The 12,877-nt window shown below is 40.2% G+C and overlaps 1 protein-coding gene across 1 annotated transcript; it reads right to left on the bottom strand.

The window, feature by feature from the left end:
- Positions 1-5,700: 5,700 nt before the first annotated feature.
- On the bottom strand, positions 5,701-7,291 carry LOC105911517 (mucosal pentraxin-like). The gene is made up of 4 exons (XM_012840332.3): positions 7,207-7,291; positions 6,923-6,994; positions 6,662-6,764; positions 5,701-6,355 (listed from the first exon to the last, which is right to left on the bottom strand). Exons 2-4 carry the CDS (start codon positions 6,978-6,980, stop codon positions 5,830-5,832), a joined length of 687 nt encoding a protein of 228 aa, XP_012695786.2. The 5' UTR covers positions 6,981-6,994; positions 7,207-7,291; the 3' UTR covers positions 5,701-5,829.
- Between the last annotated feature and the right edge of the window lie 5,586 nt (positions 7,292-12,877).

Genomic DNA, 12,877 nt, shown 5'->3' with positions numbered 1-12,877 from the left:
AAGTTCAAGCACTCGGTACTGGAAGACAAATAAGAATAGATATCTGGACAGTCTTAAATTATAACTTGACAGAAAATAAAACACAATGCACCGCAATAACCGGAGAGAAACCGTGTGGCTTCAAAATAGATGGGAAGAACACAACAAGAGGCACCTGAAAGCGCACAAAACAACCCTGTCATTTATGCCAAGGTAAATTAGCTAGTAACTGTCAATGATAATTAGCTAATGTTAACTAGTTATTCGAATATATTAGCCAACATTAAGTTAACTTCAAAGGGGCAGTCGAGTGTATAGGTTGTGTCAGCTTGGATAACTAGCGAGTCATTTTCGATTGAAACCTCCCGTTTGGCTTGGCAAATGAGTTCCAAAACTTTTAGCTAGCTAACGTTGGCTAACTATGAGGTAGCATAGCTAAGTTATACTAGCTATCGATAACTAGCTAGTAAACACATTGCAGAATGGACTATAGGACAGGCCACGCATGACATTAATCAAGAAAAAATAAATGAATATGTGATTGGTTTACATATCCTTGTCTATTTATGCAATTGTTATTAGCACTACTTTCAACTCTCAAACTATCCGTCTAGCTAAATACTGTATGTTGGTTATCAGATTGCACAGCAATTCATATGGAGGATATGTGGTTGATTTAACTAAGGCCAGGTAGGCATAGTAGTTGTATATTCTCTTATATTTTAATGATAATACTGTTAATTAAGTATTGCCTTAAAATTATAATTTACATTGAATTCATTGGAATTCAGCTGTAGGCATAGGAGATCTGTATCTTAGAGACTAATTGCATCCACAGTTTACGTACTGCAAGCTTGACTATTATGCAGTTGTAGACACAACACAAGGGGTCCCCGGGCCTGAGAAGGGATGGAAAGGAGTTTAATGTGACTATAAGATGGACTTAATGTTTAGTTTAATGTGACTAAAACTAGACTAAAATGTAATGAGACTTCGTCGACTAAAACTAGACTAAAATGTTCTGAGTTTTCGTCGACGAAAACTAGACTAAAACTAAGCAGGATAAAAATGACTAAAAGTGACTAAAACTAATATGCATTTTCGTCTAAAGACTAAGACTAAGACTAAATCTAAAATAGCTGCCAAAATGAACACTGCTTCCAATACTCCAGTAGCAGCCCATAGGTTGAGTATGAAGTATGAGCGGCATGACTTTTCTCAGCGGTTTCTGGCTAATTTGACCATGAGGAACTTGAATTTGGTCTCAAAATGACCGGAATAGGCATGTTTATATATGCACTGTGAAGGTTTCTAAGCTCTAAAACCTTTACTTTTCGAGATATTCAAGATATTCAAGATTTGAAGCTCTTGAATATCTCGAAAGGTAAAGGTTTTAGAGCCTAGAAACCTTCATAGTGCATATATAAACATGCGTATTCCGGTCATTTTGAGACCAATTTCAAGTGTCTACGACCTTCAGAAGCTGAGATACGGACGAGCACGCGTGCTTAAAGGGCGTGACAAAATCTCAATGTTCGCTCGGGTGACAGTAAACGACAGCACCCTAGTTTTGTTCCTCAGGGTCAAATTAGCCAGAAACCGTTGAGAAAAGTCGTGCTGCTCATAATGCATACTCAACTTGAGCCTGCTAGTGGAGTACTTTTTGCACCCCATGCGAATACAATTTTTTTTTTCTTGATTTTGTCGAAAAGTAACGGTTTTAGAGCTTAAAAACCTTCATAGGGCATATATAAACATGAATATTCCGGTCATTTTGAGACTAAATTCAAGTGTCTATGACCTTCAGAAGCTGAGATACAGATGCGCTGGAAAGGCAAAATCCTGATATTTTGTTCCTCATGGTCAAATTAGCCAGAAACCGTTGAGAAATGTCATGCTGCTCATAGTTCATACTCAATTTATGGGCTCCTACTGGAGTATAACGGTGAATCCAGTCTGTATCTTGGCTTTCAGTTTTCAGTGCAAAATTCTATGGGTTTAATATATAATTGCTACCAAATACCATTACTACCAAATGTTTTCCCCTTTAGATTCATTTTTACAGACCTTTTTATTTAGACTTAGAGATATATCATTCAACCTTCATTTGTTGCAGGACTTCAAACCATTACGGCGTAGTGTGTTGCCAATGGTTTTCTTGGTGACTGGGGTCCCAGCTGTCTTGAAATCATTCACAAGCCCCCCCCCCCCCCGTGTAGTTCTGGGGTTATCCCGCACGTTTCGGATGATCACCGATACTGCACGAGGCGAGATCTTGCATGGAGCCCCAGACCGAGGGCGATTGACAGTTGTTTGGTGTTGCTTCCATTTGCTAATAATTGCACCAACAGTTGTCTGCTTCTCACCCAGCTGCTTGCCGATGGTTTTGTAGCCCATTCCAGCCTTGTGCAGGTCTACAATCTTATCTCTGATGTCCTTGGACAACTCTTTGGTCTTGCCCATGGTGGTGAGGACATTTTGAGGCCTGGGGCTAATTACCAGGATGAGACCCCTATATCGCCCCGACGCACATCATGACACACACACAAACCCACGCAGTGGCGTAGCGGGGGTTTTGGCCGCCCTGTGCGGTAGCCAAATTCGCCGCCCCCCCTTCAAGGAGGATTTCCTACTGGTGCAATTTTTTGTTATTGTTGTCAATATGCCTCTGAAGCTCCGCGAGTTTTTGTCCTAGCGTCATAAAAAGAACACCCCCAGAAACCTTGAATGTTTTACTTTAAAGATATATACAGTTCGAAAAATAATAATAATAATTTGCACTTTGTAAGGAGAATGACATTCTGAGTGACAAAGTAGCTGCTAACGACCCACCCGTTAGCAAATGAGGGCTATGCATATGTTAAATGCATGGTAAAGAAGGCGGTGTGGACAAACGTATCCACTTTGAGCTGGTTGCTATGGTTACCTAGTTATGCTAGCTAACTAGCTAGCTAAGGAAACTTAAAATAACTTTAAAAGATTTAAATGGAAGAGTCCCATTTACATACAATGATAGCTAGTTATCTAGCTGATGTTATAGTCTCCTCGATTTAACTTATACAAACCCTCAGGGTGCCTGTACAACTTTGTATGAACGAGTTCATATTCATGAGTTCATATTGACTCATATTAACACGAAGAGTTCAGCGCATGTATTACCTTGCCTATGTGTGTGTAACGAATGCTGATATGAAATATGAAAACAACCAGTAGACACATCTATGTGTATAATGTTCTTCAAAAACGTAGCATACCCTGCTTGAAAATGTTGCAGAGTGCAGTCCAGAAGTAAAATTTAGCACTAAACACAAAGACGTTCCACCAAGATGTTCACACGCGCAGGTCGTGGGAGATTGTTTACAAACTGTCGAACTAATACGTTGCAAACTGGACGCTAGGGAGACCGCGCTACTACAAAACAGCACCATATTCTAAATTCGGCAATTTGGGAAAACAACTATTATCAAAACAATTTAAATCACAAGAAAGTAATACAATTACAGTATTGGCCGCCCCCATTCAATTGGCCGCCCTGTGCGGGCCGCACACCCCGCGCTACGCCACTGAACCCACGCCAGGTGCACTGACACATCAGTGCTTTAAAGTCCACAGAACCACTCTATAAATATGATCAGTTTAAAGCCAAGGACAAAATGTATGTGTGTAGTAGGCTACACTGTAATAAACCAATAATGTAACAATAATAAACCAATAATGTAAATGTATACATATTTCCATTTATTCAAAAGCAAAAGCAAAAACAAGGCTACATAGCCAGGGAATGACCATTATAGGTTACTAAAAAAAAAAAACACAAGAAGGCAGACAGTCAGATATACAGTGCAACATCTCCAGGGTGGAAAGCATTTTAATTAGCTTACATACAAACAAGCTATCTAAAAAACTATTTTACAATAATGGAGCCATGTTGAGTGTTGGCAGCCGTGGCCTAACATAGAACAAACATGTGACTCACCATCACCATCATCACGTTTTCTGCTCTTTGTCAATGCAAACTCATCAATGAGCTCTTCAAAGTCCAGTTGGCGCAGTATGTCATGCTCTATTGACATTAAAGTCAAATTGTTCAGTCTGTCCTCGCACATTGATGTCCTCAGTCTATGCTTAATAAATCCTAATTTGGAGAATGACCTCTCCCCACTGGCATTACTAACGGGCAATGTAAGGTAAATCCTCAGCGCTATGTCCACATTTGGGTAAACACTTTGGAGATGCCTCTCCCCGTATTAATGAAAGTACGTTTCTCGGTGTTGCTGGGTCAGTGAGAGCAACTCGGGAGAAATTCACAAACTGCGCTAGTTCGTCGGGAAAGTCATCCGCTAGATCTGCATTGTATTTGGTCTGCAATCTGACACTTTGTTCACGTATTTCACTGAGGGAGAGTTTTTCAAGTCGAGTACGAAATCCAAAGTATTTGCAGGTTTCTTTATAGACTACATGTGCTTTCTTTGACCGGACATTTTCGTGCATTATGTTTGTTTTCACTCTGAATTTTTCTAACGTTATTCGCGGTGCCGTTTACTCACTCGACATCGGGTAACCTGAGGCCCCCTGGTGGCGAGGCCCAGGGATGCAGCCCCTAAAGCCCATTGTCTTAATCCGGGCCTGGGTTGAAGCTGTGTAGTATGATTCTTTGGACAGGTTTCTTTTATACACGTCACCAGTTGAGATCAGGTGTACCTTGTTAGGCCTAATGAGGACTAATCTGTGTGCCTCGTGGGCACATAACTGGTCTGTGGGAGCCAGAATTCTTGCTGTTTGGTAGGGGTTCAAATACTTATTTGCCGCAACAAATGCAAATAAATTCATAACTGTTATAAAATGCAGTTTTCTGGATGTTTTTGTTGATATTCTGTTTCTCACTGTTAAAATAGACCTACCATTACAATTATAGATCATGCATTTATTTGCAGGTGGCCAAACTTGCGAAATCGGCAGGGGGTCAAATACTTATTTTCCCCACTGTAGTTGCTACCACATTATACCATTACTACCAAACTTTTCCCCCTTTAGATTCATTTTTACAGACCTTTTTATTTAGACTTATTAATTAAAGAGATATATCATTCCACCCTCATCTGTTCATATATGGTATTAAAACATACACATGTAGCCTTCTGTGATCACACTAATTTTCTTTTACAAGAGGTTATTGTATTTCCTCCTCTTTCTTAAAAGAAATCACATCGATTCTACAGAATCCACTACAAGTTACATTGAACTGAAAAATTTAATTGGGACACTATATAGCATTATTATCTTCCTTTATAAAGTCTTTTGAATTTGTATTAGAGATCCACTGCAGAGTATAGCTCATTAACAATACACCATCCACTGGGTGTCACTAGCCTGCCTCTTAGATCCCTTTGGACAATCGACCTGTAAAGACCTGTAAAGCAAGTTGACAAGCTGACATTTGTTATTGGTATTGTTGGCAAGTTTGCATTTAGTCAGCAGATATTTGTCAAATAACATCTTTCACCCCGTCTGGAGTCTTTTTGTTTCAATTCTGTGTTAAGAAACGGTGATCTTGGCGAGTCAGAGTGGTGTTTTCATTCAACTCTTCCTCAGTAGTATTCCCCACCTGTAACCCTGCGTTTACAGTTCAACTCATAAGTTGTCATTGAACTTTACTACCTATGCACACAGCAGAACTAAAGCATTTCATGTAGGACAAGGGGAAGAAAGTTGACATCCACAAAGGGCTCAGATTTTTTTTATTGCTAGAACATTCCAGAATCATGAAAATTGACCAGGTGATTAATGATAGCATATCTATTTTTTTTATTGTATAGTTATGCTGATTTTTGTATGTGCATCAAGTCTTCATCACTGACTATGAAAACAGCCATTTGTCTGATTGTCCTCAACTACAACATCCCCAGTGATGGTAAAATCAAGCGCCCTCCAGTTGATGACATTTCCAGGGGTGAAATTCAGGTCGCTAGCAAACCGTTGGATCTCACAAGCAGACAGGGCATAGTCCCACATATGGACATCAGTGATCATCCCTACGAATGACTGTCCAGCATCAAACCCTCCACCCACAGAGTCTTGCTCTTGTCCCAGTACTATGCTTGGGGCTCCATCTAGATTACCTTTGAATCCAACCTTCCTGGTGCTTGGATTCCCATTGATCCAGATCTGAGCCAATCCAGAGTTGGATTCCCAAGTGCTGCAGCTCGAGTACCAGGTGTTTGGCTCATCTGGTAGGCCCCTAAAACCAGAGGCTTGGCCACGTGTGAGAACTTGGAAATGGCCTTTGTTTGCTGTTTTGAAGATCAGGAAGTAATTGTCACTGCCACTGGTTGCCATCGAAAAGAGAGGGTATGTTCGAGTAAGGTCGGTAAGGTACCTACAAAGAAAACAAAAAGCATGCTGTTGATCATTATGTAAGTATTTTGTAATGTACTGTTGGATACATGCTAATATGAGGGGAAGACAATATAGGTTCTATGGTATGGAGCCTGAAATAAAGAGAAAAGAAGATTGCTTGCAAGTACCTGCAAGTGTCCATAGTTGTCCATAAAGGAACATATTAAGGGGACAAGTAATAATAATAATTAAATAAATAAAAAGAATAAAAACAATTCTCAGCCATTACATGTCATGTTCCACAACTAAAGACCAAAGCCAAGCAAGCATATAGACCAACACCAACCTGAGGCAGACTGTTACGGAGGTGAAGTTTACTCGTGATGGTAGGAGTGTGACATGAGCAGTATTGGACTCCACTGGAAAGGTGAACATTTTCCCCGATAGATCTGTTCAGATAACAGTGATTAGGAAGTAGTAATCTGATCAGGTGTTTATTATAGTGATGTATTCTGAGGAATATTTTAAGGTATGTGTTAGGCTTGATATAATTAATGTAGTTTAACATTTGGTTATACAAGAACTTAAATTAATTTATTTTCTTTACCTTGAGGAACAGCACAACAGGCTGTGAATAAGATGCTTACGATAAAAAGCGTCTGCATCTTTCAAAAGAGAACTGAAGAGAAATGATATATTTAGCCAACATTTGCTTAAAACACACTTAAATAAAATGTATTTAGACAGGTCAAATACACTAACTCTACTCGGTTAGTACTTCTAAAGTCTAACTCTTAACTAATCTTCCCCTTAACTAACTACAAATTTTAAAATGAAAATATACTTTTTCACCTATTGTGCTTGCAGATTGAGGCAGGCTTTCATACATACCCTTTCTATGACCTTGTTAAGACTGGTTGACACTGTTACTTCTCTTTGGCTTCTACTGAACTCCAGGACAGGCTCCGTCTTATAAACCTAGTCCTCGAGGGGAGTGGTTAGCGGACAGGTCTGTGCGGTTTCCCTCAGAAAAATGATTTATGAATGTTGATGTGTGATTTAAGTGTCGGTGTGTCGGTGTGTTCTATTTGCACTCTTATATCTCAGCAGTCCAATGCAATGACGGATTTTATTTCTGAAAATGTCCACATAATGCTGACAACATCAGCTACAATTTCATATCATTGGTTAAGACGTTTATGGCGCAGCACGTCATCACTTATATACAGTTGAATAAACTGGTAAAATGGATTTTAAATCGGTTCTAGTCATGATTTATCTTAATGTTGAGTCATAAAATCAGGTTATTTGACTATCATATGCTTTCTCATCAGTGCCAACACCTGTCAAGTTAACATGTCTGAAATCCAGCAAAATCTGTATTTGTATAGCCTGTAAGGTTTAGGCCTGACAGATTTCATTACTTTAAGTAAAAACAGTCGGTATTAAATCAAGAGGGCTGGAATACACTCTCATAAGTGACACTGTTTCTAAAAGTTCAGACAAGGTGATAGTTTGAACCAGTTGTATCCCATCTTGTTGTGTGACGGACATATCCAATATAACATTACATATAACATTTTATATGCTATATGTTACATATTTAGTTGATGATTGTGAAAAAAAAATGATCACTATTAACTGGATGAAGCCTACCCCTACAGATGCTAATGGGTCAGGTTGCAGTGAGACAGACAGAGAACACATCCAGGGGTATGGGGTACAGAGTCAGATGATACAACATGATGTAGTTCATGTCTGTCACAACAGGAGAATAGCAATATTCAGTTCCATCAGTCTCCCATATGAGCATTTCTATGCTCACAGAATAATTCCTATGTAAACAACCAATTAGAACAGGAAAACATCAATATATGATTCCATCAACATCATAAGTTCATGTGTTGCCAGATGATAGCCCCCAGAACTACACAAACTGTGAACATTATGATTCCATCTGAATGTAGCACATCATAGGAGGGACTTACAGTAATATTAGGATGACAAATTAATCAATAATCAATCAATAATCCCTGTCAGGAAGGTGCCCATTGTTTGTGTATGGTGGGGCAGAGGGGGTCAGGTGAGAGGCTGAGGAACGTCTCCTCTCACAAGCAACTGAAGTCTGTAATGATGTTCTTTTCTAGATGATGATGATGATCATGAGATGAGGAGTGAGAAGTGAGAAGTGAGGTTGAAATGGAGGTTCAGCCATTAGAACACAAAGACAAGGGAATATTTCCATTCTGGTGAAATCTTTTTGTTCACCTGACAGTCCAAAGGTCAACCATTTGTAACCTGTAAAACTTGTGAACCAGGAAGTGCAAGACTGTTTGAACTGCACCGACTGGAGTGTTTTTGAAGCTACTTTGCCCACTTCCTTGTAGACAGGGGACCAGACAAAAGGTGCTAGGGACGCTGCCACAGGGTGTCACAGAATGCATTTATTCAGTATTTGAAATGATTGTCTCATGTCTACATAGAGGGTATGTGGCTTTAGTTGGGTTGAAAAATGTCCAGATGCGGTTTTACACGCCTGTTCACAGCCCTATCATTTGGCTCTAGAATGAAACAAACTGTTTTCCTTTTTTGGTGGGCTCATTAATAATGTCTGTTTTTTTGTCTGTGTCTGTCTGTCTTGCAGTTGAACCAATGGAGCGTTTGGGGCATCCAACCGTGTCTGTATGAGTCTTTATCGGAGGAGGAAAGAAATGTTGAGGAAGAGATTGGAAATGAACACTTCTGATTGGAACGTTTTCTCTTATACAGTACATATACATTAGCTATAATATTCACACTTTGGCCCAGCCACACCAACGACCAGTAGATTAGTCATAACTTTGTTTTCAGCATTGTAACAAGAACAATGTAACTACTGTGCAGCTTTGTCAACAATGATTTTACAATGCTAATTAGTATCGTGGATCATATCTGTAATGATGTTATTTTCCAGATGATGATGCTACTGCTGATGATTCCAGCCATCTGAAGGTCAACCATCTGTAACCTGTAAGATCTGCAAAGCAGGAACTTTTTGACTGCATCGACAGGAGTGTTTTTGAAGCTGCAACACTCAACCTGGACGAAGTTACTGAGGCAGGCAAGAAACTCACCGACACAGGAGGTCACAGTGGCTAAAAGAAGCTACACTGAAAAGCTTTCAACGACCACAATTGGGTAGAGTAAGGAAAAGCTGTACTCAAGTAAAAGTATTGTTACTTTATAATAATAGTAACTCAAGTAAAAAAAAAAGTATGGAAAGCTGTACTCAAGGAAAAGTAAACCTGATAAACTACACTAACAGGTCGGGTTGCCAAGGCAGCAGGTGACGTGAGGGGCCTCAGGGGAAGAGTGACACACAAAACACAGATGGAACTCTCCTAACACTCTAATAACCATACACACTCCATGCCATACAATACAATATAACCATACAATACTCTAGCCACAGAAGCTCTCATGCAAATACTCCCTCTACACACACACACACATGCAAACACATATACACACACACACACATACACACACTCACACACACACACGTAAACACACACACACACACATGCAAACACATACACACACACACAATGTATACAATTTGTCATGGAACAAAGAGTACAAGAGAGAAAGATGAACCTTTTATCCGTCACAGCGCTCTAACACCATCTAATCTCTGTTGACGTTGTTTTGGGAAGACAGTGCACTTACAGTAACAGGCTGTTAAAGAAAGTATTAGTATATTTTATCATGAATGTTTTAGCTAAAAGGCTTGTTCAAAATGTTGTGTGTAAAGTGTGTAGGTTGATTTTGGAAAAACACTGAGTGAGTCAAGAATGTGAAACCACGTGATGTTTTTCTGACAGAAGCGGGTTGTAAAATGACTCGTTGCTAAGCAGAAGTAGAATTCAGCTGAGCTGCAGGTGAACCCTAAGTGCATCCCAGCGTCCTGACTGTCATACTGTGTAAACATTGTGTTTGAATAAAAGGACTTGTTTTTAGCATGGCACGTCAGACAGACTTAAGGTGTCTGTCTCCGTCGGGGCCCTGTTCGAAAACAGTCCAGTTCACTTACATGCTGGGTAGTGTTTTTAATCTGCTAACTAACTGTTGAGGGTCTTTTCCCTGACATTTCTTGGTCCTTTCGAGCCGGAACCCGATACGACCGACCGCCTGGGAGCAGACTTCAGGAAGCCGAAGACAAGTGCACGTCCTGCCGAGAGAGCCATCGGCAGAAAGTCCCATTTAGTGAATTCTACGTGGGCCGGCAGAAAGGGGTCTGCCTCCGGGAGGCTGGTCTGACGGGATCTGAAGCAAGGTTGGACACACAGCATGGGATGAAGTAAGTAGCATAAGTTACTGAACGAACGGACAAAAAAAAAAAAAGAGATTCGAGGTCTCTTAAAAGCGCTAGTTCTAGGCCTATGTGAATGGATGTACATCTGTGTGAATGAGTGCGTGACTGGAGTAAGTAATTAAGCTAAATTAAAACTTTGGAAAATATCTGAGAGTACAAACTTCCCAGGGAGACCCGGATTGATTTATCAGTCTAGAAGCTCGGTCTCCGGATATTTTTCATAGACTCAAGAGAAGTATTTTGCTTAATTAAAAAACAACTCACCATAATTAATGAATATGAGTGTGACTGGAGCAAAGTGATTAACAGTCTAAAAACAGATAGAGACTCTGTGGTACAAACACCCAGGGAAAGCCGGACAGATTTCATTTGTCTAGAAGCTTGCTTTCCGGAGTCTCTATTTGACCCATCTGAGGTATTCTGTTTTAATCCAAAAAAGCTCAAACATGGGTAATGCGGCAACTAAACCACAAGGTGGTATTGGCGATAAGAAATTCATGGAAAAAAAACATACCGATTCCCATACAAAACACGTAGATCGCTGGATAGAAAAATATAGTTTCAGTGGGAAACTAGTTTTAGAAGATTGCGAGAAATTATGTAAAGACATAAATAATCACCATAGGAGAAAGAAAACGTTAAAGACGCATCATAAAGACGAACTCGCATGTGCTGGCGTCTGGTTGGCAGAGGCGAGAGAGAGACTCGATGTTATTAGACAACGAAGAGGGCATGTCGTAATTTCTGCCCTATCAAAAGAAGACGATACTGTAGTAATCAGTAAGTCTAGATTCGAAAAGCCACTCGCCCCACCACAACAACAGCAACAAGCCACTTGTTCAAATACCACTACCGTCACAAACTCCGCCATCCCCACCTCATCATCTCCAGTAACTCAAAGACTACGAGTTAGCACAAACCCGTTCGGTGCAGTTGGAGGTGTAGGTGGTGGACTTTATCCGATGTATAAATTAGATAGCAGAGAAGTGGAATGGATTTATCGTTCAAAAATGAAAACAGACTGGGCGCGTGTTACAATTGGATACGAAGTAAACGATGCAGGAGGAATACCTCTCGCAGCCGGCCACGCAGATCTGGGTGGTCGGGTTGCTGCGTTACAAGTAAGAATTCGTGACACATTTAGAGCTCAGCCAAATTATACTAAATTAGGAGAAATAAAACAAAATGGTGAAACTGTCTATGAGTTCAGAGAAAGGTTTGAACATGCCTTCAGAAACCACAGCGGGTTAAGGGACACTACTGCAGCAGAACGTTTGATATTTGATCCACATTTAAAACAAGCACTGTTAAGACGGAGAAAGAGGACACTGGGCTAGAGAATGTCCTAATAGCGAAAATTAATGACTAGCCACAGAATCCAGCAGTAATAAGAAAGAGGGGTAAACTGCAGGCTTGATAAACTATAGAGCTGTTACTGTGGCCACGTGGCAGCTCTATACATGTTATCTGCTTTGTTAATTCGCACGCACTTTTTAGTCTTAAGTGCGTGAAGGGGGAGTTATTAGAAATATAAGAGGTTGATTATAAGACGTAACATCGCTAACAGGAACCTTGACTTTTTAAACAAACCTGTATGGTTGACTGTTAAGACGGACAGAGAAGCACACGGGTGGGGGCTGTTAGCTCAGGGGGAACAGAGGACTCTTGCCTCTGTGCAATCTCACACACGCACGTTCTCACACTCACACGCACACACGCACGTTCGTATTTTGAAGGAGAGGAGGTGAGAAGAATAGTCAGACTACACATATTAGTGTAATATTATTTAAATTCAGAAATGCTTTTGGTAGATATGGAACCAACTACGCCGTTAAAGGAGATAGTTGAATTGTAGTCGTCAGAAGCAAATTATTTGATACTGCATAATTAAAAAAATAAATAAATAATTGACTGAGCGGACAAGCAATTTGATTCAAGCCCGTCAAGTTATTAATGCAGATGGAGGGTATAATTGTTGGCAGTATTGGCTAAATGCTGAGAGTTGAATAGTTGCAGCTGTGGAAAACAGAAGGTTAGATATCTTGGACACACATTGTCGGGTAGCGGGCGCACAGTGAATACGGAAAGAAAGAAAGCTATACTGGAAGCTCCTAAACCTGAGACTAAGAAACAAATTATGTCCTTTTTAGGACTGTGTAAATTACTGTCGTCAGTGGGTACCCAATTATGCAGAATTAGTAAGACCTA

The sequence above is a fragment of the Clupea harengus genome, chromosome 13 (assembly GCF_900700415.2).
Source record: "Clupea harengus chromosome 13, Ch_v2.0.2, whole genome shotgun sequence".
Taxonomy (NCBI): Eukaryota; Metazoa; Chordata; class Actinopteri; order Clupeiformes; family Clupeidae; genus Clupea; species Clupea harengus.
This window is presented reverse-complemented; position numbering and strand designations above follow the sequence as displayed.

Bases quoted from the DNA above. Each gene is read 5' to 3' on its own strand.
- LOC105911517 (XM_012840332.3), bottom strand. From the start codon at position 6,980: ATGCAGACGCTTTTTATCGTAAGCATCTTATTCACAGCCTGTTGTGCT. The intron at 6,765-6,922 runs GTAAAGAAAATA...TTATCTGAACAG, and splicing joins CTGTTGTGCTGTTCCTCAAG to ATCTATCGGGGAAAATGTTC. The intron at 6,356-6,661 runs GTTGGTGTTGGT...TTTTCTTTGTAG, and splicing joins TCCGTAACAGTCTGCCTCAG to GTACCTTACCGACCTTACTC.